This window comes from Cololabis saira, chromosome 23 (genome assembly GCF_033807715.1).
Source record: "Cololabis saira isolate AMF1-May2022 chromosome 23, fColSai1.1, whole genome shotgun sequence".
Lineage (NCBI taxonomy): Eukaryota > Metazoa > Chordata > Actinopteri > Beloniformes > Belonidae > Cololabis > Cololabis saira.
In genome coordinates, this window is record NC_084609.1 from 16225339 (window position 1) to 16243773 (window position 18435).

The following is an 18435-nucleotide window of genomic DNA, read 5'->3' on the forward strand; positions in this document are numbered from 1 at the left end:
GAAAAGTTAAACCATTAGGATCTTTTCCCCACGTCTGTTGTGTGGAGCTGCTGCAGCCACAACGCAGCAACGGGTTACCAGCTTCTGCGGAGCTGCGCTCCACGCCCCGCCCATTTTCGTCTCGACTGCAAATCGGGAAGGAGGGGGAAGTGACGTATGCCGTAAAGCAGTCAAAGCCGTAAAAATGTGTAGTTTTTTAGTGTGGCAGGGTTCCTACCATGCTCCTCAAAGTTACATAGTGCCAGTGAAGGTGATACAGACCCCCCCAGACCATGACAGAGGTGTCATTAAACCTTTTGGAAGTTGATGTACCATCACAATGACTCTGGAAATATGATATTAAGGTGGAAAAGTTACATAGTGCTGCTTTAAATGTTAGATTTTCAAAATAAAATGTCTCAACATTTAGGGAAAAATAGTTTGTGGCATGATTTAAGGCTCACTGTAATATATATATATGGTTATATCATGATGTGTAACTCTTTTGCTACCAGTGGGTCTGGACAAGTTGCTATCATCGCTCTGCTTCAGTGAACCAACTCGAAAAATGTGTACAGAGATAAAAAAAAAGAGGCACCGGATGTGACGCCAGAACGACTGAACCCTCGGCACTTCTAAGAGAAGAGTTCACTCAAATGTGAAACAGAGACACTTAAATATCAGCATCTGCTGCCTCTAATGTGGACGTGTGAAGGGCAGAAGAAGAAACTAGAGCCACATGAAAAGATATGTTCAGCTTTAACAGTGTAGTTCTTTATTACGAGCACAGAGAGGCAGTGTTGTCAAGTTATTCAGATTCGAGTGCAGAAATTTCAAACTCAAAAGATCTTTTCTACATCAGCAGTTCTGCAGAAAAAAACGACAGATGATGAATTTTTTTTACTGCAGAAAATATTTGTGAGAAGTTCAAAGGTGAAAACAGAGCAACTAATAGAACAGTAGAATAATAATAATGATATGGTATGATATAAAGTAAACAGGGAAAGTTTAAGCTTTTTGAATCAGTTTGAAGATCACCGTGTGGATCTCCAAAGTACAATTTCAGTCTTTTTCAGACACGCATCAATTTTGAGATTTAAAAAACTTCCACGAGATGTTTTTCCACTGTAGATATACCACAAGCAAAAAAATGTAATAAATTAAAAAATACACACTTTAATCCACTATTTTAGTTAAATCTCATAATTTTATTTCGGCGTATAAAAGTCAACTCACCTATATGTTGTTATTCTTATGTACACGTTTTCTACACCTCCATTAAATACTTAAATACCACATGACCATCCAAATGGCCAAACATGAAAATGCATGTTTTCATGTTTGTGAAAGACTACAAACAACATTTTTGATTTGTTTATAACTTTAATAAGGTTTCCTTCCAGAACCAGGTTGGTCTACTTCACTTTTCCTTCAACTCAAGATTGAACCTCCAGTGAGTGGGTTGAATTTATTGTTTTACTGTGTAAATAAAACATGAATAAAACAGGAAAAAGGCAACATCTGTACTGAGGTCTGGTATGTGAGGTGTGACTGAAGCCTGCAGTCACTGCATATGAACATGGCACAGGATTTCATGAGGTGATACTTTTTATCAACAAAATCAATAATCAGCAATAAAGAGATAAAAAAAACACATTTGGCACGGATAAAGTTTGATTTGGGGGAAAACACAAATTCTGCAGAGAGATGCTGAGTTTCAACCCTGAAGATGTGACAAAATTAGCCTGAGGTCCTCAGAATGAGGTTAAAGTAGACTTTTGATGTATATGTCGTACATTAATACATGCTTTGTACAGAAACTGTTCCCAAACTGGAGACCCTTAAAACAATCTAAAGGTATTTTTGTCTGTATGTGTTCAAGTTTTCAATATAAATTATCAGCAAGTTATTAGATTCAAGGGTTTATGAGACATTACATCGAATCACGGAACCAGGAAATATATTATTTATCTCAGATTAGTGGCGTTTATGCATTTGTTTTTACAGCTGTATTAGTACCTGTTTGTACAACTCACATTTTTACTCCTGCAACTGTTTAACTAGGATGACAGAGGTTTTGCCAAATTCGGCCACCAGGTGGTGCTCTTGAGTAATACACAGTTTAATCATATTGCTTCTACATTTGTATTTATAAATAACTGTTATTTACATTCCATTACATTAACCGTTAGAATAATCTAACATAATGTATGTAAGTCTATTGTGCTTCAGTGTGTATAAATGTACACACACTGGTGTTTAGAACCAACAAACAGGTTCAAGCGGGTGTTTAATCACCTGTAGGGAAACAGGCTTTAGTTTTAGATATAAAAATGAGGACGAAAAAGTATAAAACAACAGTAGTTTCAACACAAACGAGCTATTCTGTCTAGATTTTAAAGTCAATTTAAGTTGCAATACCACCTCTGACCACATGAGGGCACACATAACTGCTGTACAGTATTGTCAAAAAGTGAAACAGTTGAAACTGACTGATGGCAAGTTGGTGTAAACTTCACTTGTTCAACCTGTCATACAACATAGACCCTTTTTAATGAGTCTTTAAAATTGTGTTTTGTTCCAGCACAAGACAATACTCTGCAATACCACCGTGTCCCACTGGAGGTGCTGTTTGCTGTGTCTTACACCAGGATTTTCACACACACTTTCTTGTGATACGCTGCCAGCAAAGCATCAGTAGTGATTTTGATACATAGAGAGGCTTTAAAGGCCTAGACAACCAAAACTATTTTATTTCCCAAGTAATAAATTAAAAATTGAAACATCATAATTACCTTTAGGTTTCTACTTCCTTAGAAAGAAGAAGATTTAGGTTGGGAACCCCTAGACCTTCCCTGTCTGTGAGAAGTGTGTGATGAGTACAGAAAAGATGAATGCTGACAAGCAGATGTAAGATTACAGGTCCTCTGTCATCATAAATCAAACAGTAGCAGAAGTCTAATGTGTGGCATCACCAGGAGGGATTAATCTCAGAGCTCGTGTTGCTGTGATTTCCTCCTCCGAGGGCCATTTTCTCCTGTATTCATCCCATACTAAAAACCGCATTCTCTTCTTGCAAGTGCTGATTTTAAAGTGCTCCTCCTGGCATATAAAATTACAGTTACGACCGCATGTAATAAATCTGTCTCACAGGCTGGAACATCTCAGCAGGGAAGACTTTACTGAATCCTCAAGCACTGGGGCTTTTTTCCTCCTACGACAATCTCCATGATGTCTTTTCAAGAAGGCAAATCTAAATTTAAAACCCAATTATTCCTGTGAGTGCATACCATGCATGTACAGTGCAAGGATAATACAGTGGGTTCATGTTTTTACTTTCCTGAGGTTTCTTGATGTCTGATCCCTTTATCCTGAATATTGTTGGGGTATTCTTGTCACATCAAGTTTTCCTTTAACAAATACAACACAAATACTTAAAAAAAAACAACAAAAAAAACATAATACTTTAAGCCCTCAGTAGTAAAATTCACTTGACTTTCAGTGCTACTTCTAAATTAGTAATAACAGAAAGAATGTAAGGCCTCATCACACTGGCATTTACCAGGGGAGAAAATCAATTGAGCTCCTTTAGGTGTACAAAAACCATGAACAAAGGCTTTGTTTTCAGCTGGAAATGATGATCAGATATTTGTGTTCACAAATGTCTCCAAACTATTAATGTCTGAGTCTGAGTGTGGACTCCTTGGTAGCCTGGTTGCACATTCGACCTCAAGTGTCTAGATATACCGACATTCTCCGGTAATTATTATCCGAATGTCCCCTGTGTTCAGACTCTCAAAAGCAAAAATAAAGACAGAACTAAGCAATGTCTCCACCTCTCCATTCAGGTGGAGGGTTTTTTGTTTCAGCTACGGACCCCAAACACAGCTACAGCCAGGAGCCACAATTTCTGGAAACATAACAGCATCTCCCACCGCGAGGTTTCTGAAACACTGCAAATAGAATAGGAATAGGAACAGGAAGTTGCAGCATTTTTCATCCAGAAGTGCCAAACGTAGATTGTCACTTTGATTCATGATGCTGCTGCTCTACTCTAATGAAAGCGAAATCCACCAGTCCAGGGAAATATTTCCTCCTTGTGATTTGTGTGGTGGTTTTCAGACATAGTTGCCAACATCGCCAGTGTCAGCGGAAGTGGAGTGTTCATTCTCATCATGAAGTCACATGTGTCAAAGCGAGAGTTTGCTAATGTGTCACCACATTCACACTGAGAGCCCGAAAAAAAAAAAAAAAAAACAAGTACGTCTCGTGAGACACGATGCATAAACAAAACTCCCCAGAAACCTCATAAAAAGCAAATCCCTCCACCGGCAATAGGAAAGAAAATCTGCATCTGTGCCTCTTGGAGGAATAAAATTGCATTTTTTACCCTGAAATTAGGGTAAAACTAAATCTGTACAAGTTACACACATTTAATAAAATGCTAACTTGACACTTTGAGTCAACAAGGAGCCAGAATGAACAAAACACACAGTTTTATGAAAAAAAAAGGTTAATTAACTGAAAGTATGATGGAGTACTCTTTTATGTTGATGGTGAACAAAACAGATATATTCTGTTTGCTCTGAGTTGATAAGTTAGTTAATACGACAACTAGCTTTGTCTTAGCGAGCTAGTTACAGAAAATGACACTACCTGCTGCGTCGCAGCAAATTTCTACAACATTTTTATAAGATGCTTGAAATTGGGATTAATTCATATTGCAAGTGGACGGAAAGCTAGTTGATTTGAATTCAGATATTATTTGTGTATATTTTCACGCTGCACTTTTCCTACTGGGAGATATTCTAATATTTTTTAAGCCAGTGGTCTATTTGCTCAGTAATGTCCATTATTTAAGGATTATACATTTGCTGCTTCTCTCCCTGCTGTCACCAGGAGCTTCCCGCTCCTTTCTAGTTTGTGCCTTTCCTCCCGCGTGAGAAATGTTTTTGGCCGCCACAGAGCTGGCAGCATGTCGTTACCCAAATTCCAGTTTTTACACGTCCCTTCAGAAACCTCTAGGAGTTTTTGGGGAGTTTTTGGTGTTGGTTTTGAGGTTTGCCTCAGCGTGTAACTCCAGAAGGTCAGTTATTGCTGCTGTAATCAAACCTGCAACCTCCTGCTCCAGATGTGACAGAGAAAGACTTCAGTCCATCAGCGATCGCAGGAATGCTACGGCGCTGAGCCCCGCGAACAGCCCGCTCCACCTGGGCGCGGCCGCGGCTCCGCCCCCTTCCAGCTGTAACGTGTAATTACAGGAAGGGCTGGGGCTCGCGTGGGTGGGCTTAGCTGGGGTGCTCCCACTTGTTGTGGCGACGCGTCGTAACTGGAAGTCATGCTTCAAGGCGGAGTAGTAATCCGGACCGTGTGGGATTTTGAGAGTCTCTGTCAGAACCTCGTGTCCTGGGTATGTCACCTGTCAATCAATGTCGGAGAGAAAGAGAAAGATGTCAATGAAAACAAAACTTTCTGAGTAACAGCAAGGTCACAATTCCTGTCTGGGTAGGCAGTTATGAAGCAGAAATGATCCAACTGTATCATCTCTGCACAAACAAATTAAAGCACAGGTAGAAATACTGTACTTGGATGCTAAGGTCTTTTGTGTCATAGTTTACATGAACAAGTTCCTGATGAGCAAGGCTAAGACACACAAATGAACATTAAGGGCATATTCCTCTGGTTGGATCTGTAGCTCATAGTTTTGGAGCAAAACATTAAAGACATTGTTAAATATTGTTCAAAACTCAACTGGCTGCCACAATTTCCATTAATTCTTATTAATGGGCAGAGACGTTTTCTCCTCTCATGATGACTGAATCCAGGCACATCTGGCAGATCTCTGGGAGGTCAGTGCCCACAATTTCACGTCGCAGTTAATCCAAAGCTTTATGACGACTAGCACAACTCATACCCACTACTTCCTGGGGAAATCAAGTTTTTAAGCTCTTTCTTGTGCATAATTTGACCTCTACATTCAAAACAGGTGTTTCCGTTTGAAGTTTCACAAAATATTCCTTTTTCGAATCACCTGACAAACCGTCTCATCTAAGTGTGAAAACCTTTTTTCACAATATATGGTATATCTTTACACATATTTCCTGTTTGCAACTCCAGGGGTAATGGAAGTGCACTTGGTGTTAAACTAGTCATTTGGACGCGGCTGCTTTCAGGGATCCTCCCGATAACAGACAGAGGGCCCGTTTTACTAAGATCCTAAATAAAGAGTACTAAATTGCGTGTGCACTGAAAAAGTCTGCACGTGCTGTTGTTGTGTGTTTTGCGGGTGATCAACTAAGAATGCTCGTGCAATTGATAACAGGTGCAAACCTCAGTATTTAAATGAGGTGTTGCGTGTCTTACGGTTTGCGCCATGGAGAGTCTGGATGGAAAGCAGGATATAGTCGCAAGCGCAAAATGAAATTTGACGAGTTGGAGTTAGAGATATTAGTGGAAGAGGCAATAAACACATTCATGAAATACAGCAAAGAAATTTAAAGAAAAGAAAAGAAGTAACGGAAAGAGAAGAAAAGAAAAGAAACGCAATATGGGAGAAAATCTGCGATAGAATAAATGCAGTTGGTAAGACAAAAAGAACGGCAGATGAGGTTAAAAGAAGGTGGCAAGATATAAGGCGAAGAACTAAAGAAAAAGTGGCCTTTAATAAAACTTGTGCAACCATTTTTAAAATAGCATGCAGCAGAATAAAGACTCTCTCTCTGCGTATTCTTTGATTTTGGCGATGTCGCCTCCTTGCCACAATAACAGCAGCCATCGGTGTGTAATGCTGGGCAGATTAGCACCTTCCTTTCGAACGTATTAAATACAGACGCAATCACAATCCCCGCAATAACTTTCAGGCTTGGTAAATCTCATTGCGTGTGGTAAATTAACCTATTTGCATTTTCCCCTCCCAGTATTTAGGATTTCTGGTGGGTACGCCCCATATTGATTATTCATCAGGGCAAAAGTACTAAATGAATAGCGTGTGCTATTTTGCTCATTTGAGAGGCGCAGTCCTCTTTGCACGCTGTTAGTAGATCAGCTTGCACATTGGTTTGCGGGTGATGTCAAGTTTGCACACGTTTTTACGCACGCAAACCTTTAGTAAATCAGTCCCAGAGTGTATAGTTACCGTGAGAGTGTAGCTCCCAGGGAGCAGCAGTCGGTAGTATTCCCCGTGCTGGTTGGTTCTGAATGGACACAGATTCTTGCGCCCTTTGACATCCACCACTGCGTTCTGCACAGGAATGCCGGAGCCATCAAACACACGACCCTTCACCCCTGAATGGAGACACGTGCACATGGAAATGTTGATTCCAGCACAGTTTGGTGTGGTACGTGAGGTTGATGAGTGAGGAGACAGGTGGAGAGGTAGATACTCTACCCAGATGGACCTGCTGGATGAACGCCAGCAAAGACTTCCGGTTATCCTCCCACAGATCAGGAAGCTGCTGAGGTGGAGGAAACTTGCAGCAGGAAAGTTCTAGAGTCACTTCCAAACACTGCGCCCAGACGTAGTTGTAGTCCTGCATCCCACCTGCAAACACACATACACACACACACACATCCTTATTCCCAATGAAACCGCATCTGACGAACAAAGCATTAGACCAATGAGGATGAAATCCTGCAAGAAAATTCCAACATGTTTACAGTAACAATATTTTTGATATAAAAAAATAACACACACACACACACACACACGCACACACGCACACACACACACACACTGTTTAAAAAAAGAAAAAAATCAATAACCAGGAAATTGTACCAATTTAAAGATGATTAAGTTTTCCAGGGCAAACGATGTGTTAGGTGTTTGGTTTCTTCTGATGTGATCAGTTACAGTGACCAAGTTTGTGCTGCAGAAACCAGAGACGGCGGTGCAAATATCGAGCCCTCAGCAGCTTCTCAGCCTGTTCCTGTCTTCATGAACAAACTCCTAAGATCATACGTTTCCCTTGCTGTTTAGTTTCCTGCCCATTGATCGTGGGTTGAAGTGACAAGTTAGCCAGCTGGAGCTTCTGGAGGGTATCTAATATGTTTTCTATGAGCCTGTAGTTGAATATGAAATAGGCTCTTTAACAAAAGAAAAATACCCACACGTGCAAATGAGCTTGTTACACAGTTCGTGGTTCGGAGACACTTATAAGATAAGATAAGATGAATCTTTATTCATTCATCTTTATACCCTTAGGAGAAATTTGTCTTGGACACGAGAGGCACAGGCGACAATCACACTCCAATAAACATAGAAACATAACCCCCAAGTCTTTACCCATATATACAATCAAACCATACTACAGTTAACACACATCAATTCCCACACACTACCCCTGAGTAGAAGAAAAGATTATTGCACAGAGCCCGACTGAACTTATTGCTCAGATGTCCACATTATTGCACAAATGACCTATGCAAGAGAACCTATACATTATTGCACATAGCCCAACTGAACCTATTGCACAAATGTCCACATTATTGCACAAATGACCTAGGGAAACCTACAACCTACAAAAGAAACCTACACATTATTGCACAGATGACCTACACAAGAGAAACCTACTTTATTATTATTGCACATTTCTTGTGCAATAATGCATGTTGAGGTTGTCTTTGTCTTTGGTGACATGAACGGATGGGATCAGGAATGAGTTCATCAGAAGGGATGGTACATGTTTTGGAGGTGAAGTCAGAGAGGCCAGGCTGAGATGGTTTTGTACAGAGGAGGGTTTATTGGTAAAATTATGCTAATGTGGAAACTGCCAGGCAGGAGGCCTAGAGGAAGACCAAAGAGGAGATACATGAATGTAGTGAAGAGGACATGAGGTTGGTTGGGGTGAGAGAAGAAGATGCAGAGGACAGGGGTAGATAGAGACGTATGACTTGCTGTAGCGACCCCTGAAGGGAACACCCGAAAGGAAAAGAAGAAGAAGATGTCTCATGAAAAAGTCCACCTTTGCGACCAGCTTTTTTCCCTGAATCTCACATGCTAACCTGCTAGAGGGTACCACTGGTATCCATTGGTGATGCCGTCCAGGAACGGCCTGCTGTCTTCACAGCGGTCCCCCTCGTGCATTGAGGCGTGATGGTGGGAGTAGAGCTTGGCCAGGTGAACAAACACGTCATCATCAGGGGTCATGCTGGCCCCGCCCACCAGCTCGATGCCTGTGGAAACAGTCACAAATGTAACTGTTTTATTTTTCTTTCAGCATCAAATAAATACTGAATGTACCAGATCAGGGTTCCCATAGGCCCACTAATAAAAATAAATTCTGTTTACTATGCTTTATTCTTTTATTTGAAGAACACAGGGGTGTTTGTTAGTTTTTGATGGCCCTGTGCAAAGTTCTGTTCAGGGACCCCCATCTTGTAAAATTCCAGTGCAGCATGGGAATTTCATACATGTTAAATTATGATCTCTGATAATATGTTTATCTGTCAAAATTTCAAAAGAAAACAGGGTTTGAGAAGTTCAAATTCAAGTTGAGCTTGCAAAATATTACAATGCTGTATAGTTGAATATCTGAAGCATAACTTAAGTGTTTCACAGTGAGTGTTATTATTAAGGTGGCTACAAATGAAGACAGACAACTTTAATCTTCCTCAAATACTCTATAAAACTGACCTTGTAATCTAGGGTGCTCCAAGTGGCTACAGGAGCAATCAGTAAAGTCTCTATAAATATGAAAAATAAGTCTCTGGGAGGACGGAGAATCCCTGAAAGTTCATGCACATGCTGAAACAGGGTTGCTGGATCTTCATAATTCAGCTGTGAGCTTTTTGTTGGGAATCACATCAGTCTGACTTCCTTCTGTCCAAAACCGTCTGTGTCTGTGTGTGTTTGTTTACCTCTGTTACTGTTGTCGTAAGGATAACTCGCCACCAGAGCTCCTCCATGAAGGTTTGCAGAGAGGACGAAAGTCTCAGACCGTAACCAGCCAATCACCGCTCTCACCTGGAACACATGAAGCAGCAGGTATCAGATGGTGAAAACACCAGCATACATTGATATTATATACTGACAATTTTATTTCAAAGAACAAAAGAAGACTGCAACTTGTCAGTATTCTTGTAGCTGTTAACTGTGGAAACAGACTATTTCTATTTAACTTAATCCCAGATGTCATTATGATGGTCAACTTTACACAGCTGGATCTAAGATGTTGGAGGGAGTTTAACCTCATCTAAATTTATTGGACTGCCAATACAATAAACAGTGGAATACCACACCCATAATTGACACCTAGGGACTAATACGCCTCAAAAACAGAGACGGGAAAAAATAATGTACAGATAGAAATATCCTGAATGAGCCCCTACTGGATGATTATAGATGATGATGAAGTGTTGCTCTAAGGTTTTAGGTATTATGCTTAGCACCCTAATTGTTCCATAATGCACATAAATGTTTTATTGGATTCATACTCTGAATATTCCTCCAGCATAAAGATCATGTTTTTATTTTACTCCAGTTTCTTGGAGTCGCTGTTCATCTTCTGACACTGATTCGTCTCATGCCCTGTTATGTAATCATGAGGTCATGTAATGACCTGCCAGTGCCCTGTCGCTAGGTTAGCTCATATTTAGAGTTATATATAATGCAAGAATCCAACGTGGCCTCTGAAACCTGTTTAACTGTTCAGGACGCCTGTCGTTTAACCTGCAACTGACGGCCGCCTTCATCTCAACTTCTGCGTCCCAAAGCAAAACTAGACACTTCGACCACGAGGAGTCTCCTGTTAAAACCTGATGCACATGAGTTTCAGTGTAACTCAAAAATGGAGGCCATGTGTTTCTGGTCGAGACCGAAGTTCTGCTCTGGACCTGGACCACCTCCAAATCAGAGCCCAGTTTCAGCTTTGTACTTCCAGTTTAACAGCCGAACCCACGTTTTTTATCACACTATCTTCGTGTTCATCTTCAAGTGCAGAAATGCATTTCAAATTATTAATGACAGAAAATGAAAGTTTTGTCCGCCTGTACCATGGATGTGACATCTGGACATTTAGGATACAGCGTCATTCTTGTACTTGTTGTCCATCAGATTCGAAATTATTTGAAACTACTAATCTGATGGCTTAGACACACTTATTATGGTTGTCCATAATGGTCGGCCTCTGTTTAATGTCCACATCGACTCTGACACAGCAAAGCAGGAACATTAGCATGTTTGCACAATTAAAGGCTGCAAAACTAATCTGTACGGTCCAAGCTGATGTTTTTAGAAGTCTGCCGTCCCACAGCTGAGAGACAGCTGCACATTATCGGTGGAGTATCAAAGAGCTTTGCTTTTACGCAATAAGTTAAATACAGGTTATGACTGGATAACTTATATACAAGATTTATGCAATGACATTAAAAGGGGAGTATTTTTAGCAGATTAATCCACATGCAGTGCTCCAGTGAGTGGTTGAGGCAGCAGGATGAAACCAAACACAAAGTATGTTCATAACAGTGAAGGAATAGTTCGCCCAGAGTAACTTCTTTGGATTCAGTTGTTGGTCATTGTGGTTGTAACTCAGCTGTTGGGGTGAAGAGGACAGCAAACAGCGAGCCAAAACACCATGACACCAGACAAGTGATGCGCGCCTGCATCTATTCATCACTGTCACAGGGAATGACACAAAATGATACAATGCAACACACAAAACAATAACCCACCCAGAAAGCACTGGTTTATTGATGTGATTCAAATAAACTTCAATGGTGTGTGACAGATTCCGAGAAGCTGTGACTAAGTGCTGTTGATGATGCATCATCTTCGTAACCCAGAACAAAAGAGGGGAAACTTGTTGCAGGGCAGGGTTGCTTTGTGTTTGACGCGTGGCTAATATTCTTAAAGTGTATTTCAACACACATGGCAGTTTTCCTGAATGGATTCAATTAAGTCCAGAAAACCCGGCGATGTAGATCTCTGTTCACCATGCTGATCTTTAACACTACGGGACTTTCAGTTGCAAATATACGTGATGCCAAGATGCATGCTGGACAGATCACATGACCCACCTCGGCTTCCCTTTTCTCCTCATTCAGTGGCTGTTGCCTTCGGAGACCAGAGAAAGCATCTGGAAAGTTCCTGTTCAGGTCCATGCCGTTGTGATTGAACCTGAAGGAGACGGACATAAACTGTTCATCAACTAAACAAGAGTAATACAGAATTTCCAGGCATGTTGAAGGAAGGTAAAACAAACACTTAAGCTGCTGATTTAGATTCCTTTCCATTTTTCCTGTGTTGCACGGTGCATACCCAGACATGTTAGAGTTGGTGGTTCAGGGTGGCACCGTAAACCAGAGGTGCAGATAAAGATGAGAAAGCAGGATAATGCTGCTGCAGACTGCGCCTGTGATGTCATAGTTCCTTTGCAAAGCCAGTATTTTCTACTTAACCCGTGCCAAGCCTTGACAAATGTGGAGAGTTGTGTCAGGAAGGACATTTGACATACAACCTGCGCCAAATCAATATGCAGAACATGAGGTTCTGCTGCGGCAACCACTTAAAAGGGAAAGGCATAAAGACGTTGCTCTGCTAATTTTCTCCACAGCACTATTTGATTATGTAAACTTTAGTCAGGGCACAATTGTAAACCAGTTCGTCACTAGGAACTGCAGTTAGAAATGAGTCACTGATACCACAACAGCACATTTGCGCGTGCAATTGAGATAAAACGTAATTTCCTTTTCAAAATGGTAGATTGAGTGAGAAGTGAGCAACCTTTTAAGTCTGAATCTAAGCACACTCATAAAATCCATAAAATCCATAAAACCACACATTTTTTTAAGAATAAACTGTATTTAGAAAAAAATTACAAACTGTTTATTTGACTTTGAATCAATTTTGCTCCGATTTCAGACCATGTTTGGATTAAAGCAGCTTTTAGAAATCCCTGTTGTCCCTGAGAAACTCATTCTATGTATTTCATTGCATTTGCTTGTATATTTTATTCACCGAATGATTTGCTGAACCACATCATAGCGAGCGTGAGTATGTTCAGCAGCTACCAAGACTGCAGTGAGCAAGGCATAGATCCGGGAGATTATTTCCCACGATCCCTCTGACCGTGTCCGGGAAGCAAGAGTGACTTAAAACAGCAGCTGCCCAGATCAAATGTCACATTTCTCAGCTGCATGATGCAGGAACAACAAATAGATGTCGTTAGTGTTAATGACTTAACTCTGAAGTAAATCAGAAGCTGCAAGATCAATACTATTTTTAAATGAGAAGAAAATGCTTTAAATATTTCTGTTGGTTTGTGTTAGTGAAACCTTTTTATGACTCATCTGCCTTCTTTCTCTTCTGTAACTGTTAAATATTTATACACATACTTTGTTTTTATAATTTGTTCACATAAATTGAGTTTTAAGATCTTCAAATCCAGAGCGATTGTTATGTAACGTGAAAGAGAAGTTTGCTTACATTGTTTTCAGCTTATTTAATCAAAGACATCCTGGCTTCTGTTGTCGTGCTCAGACCAAGGGTCATCAACTTTGATCACATGACCTGATGACATCACAGCTGTGCCCTGCAGATCGCCTGGCTGCATTTATAACCGCATTAAGACCAAGTCCTAATGACCTCATTTCCCATGGGGAGTTGGATAATGTTGACACTACGTTTTTGTCTCTTCATCAACCTGAACATCATCAGGAAAAGGAAATAAATTCTGTGTCAGTGTGAGATCATTATTCTGGCTGACACAACAAGTTTCAGTTCTGTATCTTAATTACATCCACGCAGCAGAACCAATCAAAAACGTCCAGGTTCAGCTGCTTCAGCGTGCCGCTTCCTTATAAGGTGCGGAAGGAGATGATGTTAAACACATCATACACAGTCGGTTAAATCCAAATCTAAACCTTGCGGTGTAGTGTCGCCAGGGTGAGTGCCCATAAAGAGGCCCCGCAGACAGATTTTCACCTTCACACTGTGGTAAATACAAAGACTGCAGTCTCCTATAAACAGCGCAGAAGAAGAAGTCAAAACACACATAATTGGATACTTAAAGGCTTTAACTGCAATTTGTGTGTGCGATAAACATCTGGAGTCTCTTTGTTTGGCTTCCTGCTAATCACAGTATTTTGGGCGGTGGAGTGGTGCAGAGTTTAGCCTTTGCACAACAAACGTGCCGACTGCTCTCGTGATGCCGAGGGTGCACCGAGCCAGTGACGTGTTGGCTGCTGCGTGACCCCGAACACGTTGAAACAGGCATGCAGGTGTGGAAACTGGTACATTACTGTCCATTCAACATAAAACTGCTTATTACTGACACAAAGTACTGAACAATTCTGATGACTGGTTTCTAGGCTGTGTCATCTGGACATCAGAGGTGAGATATTAGAATTTAGTGTGACATAATTTTCAGTGCACAAAGTTAAAAAAACAAAAAAAACAAAAGAAAGTCTGGCGGCATCCACATTTCCTTTTAGTAACAAACAGAACTGGCCCAGTAAAGCCACTTCATTATTTGAGGCGAGCCCTCCTAACTTCCCCGGCCTTTGAGGAAAGTTCCTGCTGTTGAAACTGATATTTTCAACTCAGTTTTAGTCTTCAACCTCTCCAGAAGATGCTAAACCTTCATTAACTCATGTGTAACTGGCTCTGTAAGTCATTTGGGTACCAGGTGGATAATTCATAGAGATTTTTCAGAGATAGTTTAATAAGTATGTGCAGTAAAACCGAATGTAGGAGCTAAAAAAAGGCTAAAAAGCTTGGTGGGGCTGCAGAGTTGGCTGCAACCACAAAATTATTTTGATTACTGATCACAGGAGCTCCAGTGCTTAATGTTTAAATGCAAGTTTTAAAGGGTGTGTTTGGGTACCTGCCCTGAACATGCTGGCAGTCTGTGTCTGCGTCATCGAAGCCATCTGGGTTCATGGTGGGCAGGATATGGACGCGAGTGCTGTTCAGTAGCTGTAGTGACCACGTCGCATTGGTGCGGTAACCTCGCACCAGGTTATCGATTAACTGGAGCAGCAGCTCTCGACCAAGAACCTAAACAAACACACACACACAAACTACCTGAACACAAGGTAAAATAGACAAAAAAATACATTTAAGTGTAAGAAGTCCTGGTGTTTACAGGAAAAGATTATAGAATACTTTTTTCCAGCTGCTCGGTTTCACGTTTAATTTATCAATTTCAACATCCCTCTTGTTCGTCAAGTGGACGAGGCTGCATGTTCCCTCGTGATGGACACAGCGGAGGAGGATGTCATGCTGTGAGTCAGCTGGGAACACAACACCGGAGATGAGTCGGAGGCTGTTTTTTTCCGGGGAGGGGTGCCTCCTTGGACAGTGGGGAGTGGATTGATGGAAAAAAAAATCTGAATGAATGCAGGCTTCAGGAATGAGAAAAGAGAGAAGGGTGGGAAAATGAGAAGGTCTGTGTGCAAAGCACACACACACACACACACACACACACACACACACACACACACACACACACACACACACAAGTCAGGGCTAGCTCTGCCGCGGGCCATCGTTCTTTACTTCTTCATCTCTTGTCTAAACTCTTTTCTCTGCTGCATCCACCCAATAAAAACACACCTGTTTATGCTTTATGCTCAGGGACAAGTCTGCCGATATTTTATATCTCTCTTTTAATAAAAGCCTGAAGGTTGTTTGAATCAAAAAGCATCTCAGGTTATGTTCTGGAAAATTACACTCAACTTTCTACCTACTAATCGTTCTGGTGATTCCTACAGCAATCACCTGATAAAACGAGGACTTAAGCCTGAATTATGGTTCTGCGTTAAACCAATGCCGTAGGGTAGGCGGGAGTCTCTCCGTAGCCTACGCCGTAGCCTGACGTGCAACTCCTAAAACATGTAACTACGCGTCGAGGCGACGTAGACCCAACGCAGACCGAGAGGGCTGTGAGTGGTTTGCTTGGTAGCAACGCATTTCCTGTTCCGGTTCGTGAAGCAGTAGTGAACTTTCAGCACTCTTTTCTTTGTTTGTGTGTGATTTTTTTTGTTTAGTTTTTTTTGCACAATAGTTGTCCTTATCTCTTTGATTCACTGACCGAAAAAGCCGGAAGCTAAACAAAGTACCAACTAGCGCTCTGGGGGGGTACTGCACCGTGGCGAAATGGAGTGATGGAGAAGTCCGAAGGATTCACGACGGCGTCACGGCAACGGTGTAGGCTCTGCGTTGGTTTAATCAGAGACGTTCTATAAACCGAGACAGCCCACTAAGGTTCGAGTTGCTGTGTCTGTGTCACGTGACTGCCACGCCCCTTTAGGAGACCGGAAGTAGGTCCTGAGTCTATTGAGTCCTATGGGAAAAGTGAACCGGAGCACAGATTATTACCAATTCCTTCGCCCCATAGTAACCTAAGTAAATATGGGACCCATTTTTCAAAAGCCACAAACCTTCTGAACATTCTGACACCAAAATGGCAATTTTCAGACCGACAGATTAGGAGAAAATGAACTTTGTTTGAGACCTGTCTCTGTCTGAGCAACACACTCTCGCGAGATTTGGCTCTCATCGTTTTCCCATCGGATAAAATTACGTTTAAAACTAAAATAAAACTAGCTTCTTTGCTTAATAATACTGTTATTTTTATTATTTAAGTATTTTTGGAAGAAAGTTGTACTGTATCTAGTGTTGTATGTTCCAAAACGATGTGGGGAGAGGGGCGGCCACGCCCACTTAGGAGACATGAAGTGTATACAATTTCAAACCATTGCCAGTAACGGCAATGCGCTATCTTGTGTATAGAAGATCTTTGGTTTAATGCAGAACCTTAATTCCGGCATTACTTTTAAAAGGCAACAACAGCTGTCGACTAGGCAACTGCTAAACGGTCCCATACCCAGTTGTTAGAAAAGAAGCGGCTGTAAAACAGTAAAATCCAACTAAATTTGTAAAAAAATATAAAAAGGAGTGAGATTTTTATGTCCTCTACAGGTTTACGCTTGGAAACGCTCCCTACACCACTGAGCAAATTGAGTTTTAAGTGTTTTCAAAAAGCAGAAGCCACATAAACAACCACATAAACAATCGGAAGTCTTGACTATCCTTTGAGGCCAAAGTGAGACTCACTGCCTGCACTTTTATATCTACATTTTGCCAGTGTCTCTTCCACGCAGGACAGTTTCTGCAGGACATTTTTCTCAACAGACTCAGGTTCATCACAAACCCTGAAGAACCATTCCAGAAGTAAAACAACCCTGAGTCTGATTGTGGATGGGAATTGATGCAGCTTAAAGACTGTCAGCTAAAATGTGAGGTTGGATTCAATTAAAAGCAAATATCAAAGCTAATTAAAACAACAAAAAAAATAAAAGCCCCCACAAATGACTTACAATTCTCTAGGTGTGTTAAAACCATGTTTAAAAAGCTGCCTGTTGCATCATCCACACCCCTGCCTGACCCGCAGGTGAACTGGAGCGGGTCCAGCTTATCAGTGCAACAGGTCTTGGCCTTGGTTTTGGCGGCCTTGGTTTATGACACAGGAACAATAATCCTTCCAAAGACTGGGGACAGGGGACTGTGTAAAAATAAAACTGAATATATCTGCCAGCTGGTCAGCACAGTTCCTCAGGATATGACCACTTATTGCCGGAGGACCAGGACTTTTCCCTCCTTTTCCCCTGCGGAAGAGAACCAGGACCAAAGTCCTATCAATCTTCAAATCTCTTCTGTTCTCTAGCAGGATTCAGCATCCTTTTAGACCGAAACTTCTTTGCTAAAATCCAAATCATTAAATTGACACAATTGAAAAAAAAAAACTCAGATCAATTTGCAAGAACAATGTGTGACCTGTCGTAAAAGAGATTGGACACTTTATGGCCTGCATTCACCGGTACCTTTTTCACCAATATTATTGTAGTTACATTTAGCCTAAGTTCCAATTTAATCATATTCTAACGTTTGTATTGTTTAATACTCCCCTGATTGATGAGCTCTACACAGACTGTAATGTGAGCAGAAACAGTCCCCAACATGAATCCTTGAACAGGTCCCAGTCAGAGGAGCAAAAACCGTCCTGGAGGTGCTGAAAGGACTCACTCAAACACACCAGAACCAAGTGTTTTACTGGTTTCAAAGTCCTATGGACCAGTTTGTAACTTGGAATGAAATATTAATCAAACATTATGGTGTGACGTTCCCTCCTAAATGTTTTATAAGTTCCCTTGACTGATCCAGAACAAATACGTTTTGTATGATGGGTTAGACAAGCCACACACTAGCCCTGTTTACACAGGTGGAAACCCTGCATTTAACACCCAAATCAAGCGTTTTCTCTTTACGTTAAGTGACGTGGGGTGGCGTTTGGAGCTGGTCCCGACAATAACTCACCCCATTTAATTGTGGGTTAGGCCTAACGTAAACAGAATGACCTGGGGTGGCGGGTTGTGGGTGGGATTAGTTGATGACAAGACAAGGATGTCCATGAGCTGCTCATCCTCCGAGCCGTGGTCTTTCAGCACGGTAATCTGCAT

At 41.3% G+C, this 18435-nt stretch overlaps 1 protein-coding gene across 2 annotated transcripts in view; it reads right to left on the reverse strand.

The window, feature by feature from the left end:
• Window positions 1-1342: 1342 nt before the first annotated feature.
• cpm (carboxypeptidase M) overlaps window positions 1343-18435 on the reverse strand; it is a 37483-nt gene continuing 20390 nt past the window's right edge. For both annotated transcript variants that reach the window (XM_061714464.1, XM_061714463.1), the window contains 7 exons: window positions 14799-14971; window positions 11992-12091; window positions 9835-9940; window positions 8980-9150; window positions 7367-7519; window positions 7115-7263; window positions 1343-5398 (listed from right to left, as the gene is read on the reverse strand). In XM_061714464.1, coding sequence (XP_061570448.1) covers window positions 5129-5398; window positions 7115-7263; window positions 7367-7519; window positions 8980-9150; window positions 9835-9940; window positions 11992-12091; window positions 14799-14971 — 1122 coding nt within the window. In that variant the 3' untranslated portion in view covers window positions 1343-5128. The remainder of the gene's footprint in view (window positions 5399-7114; window positions 7264-7366; window positions 7520-8979; window positions 9151-9834; window positions 9941-11991; window positions 12092-14798; window positions 14972-18435) is intronic.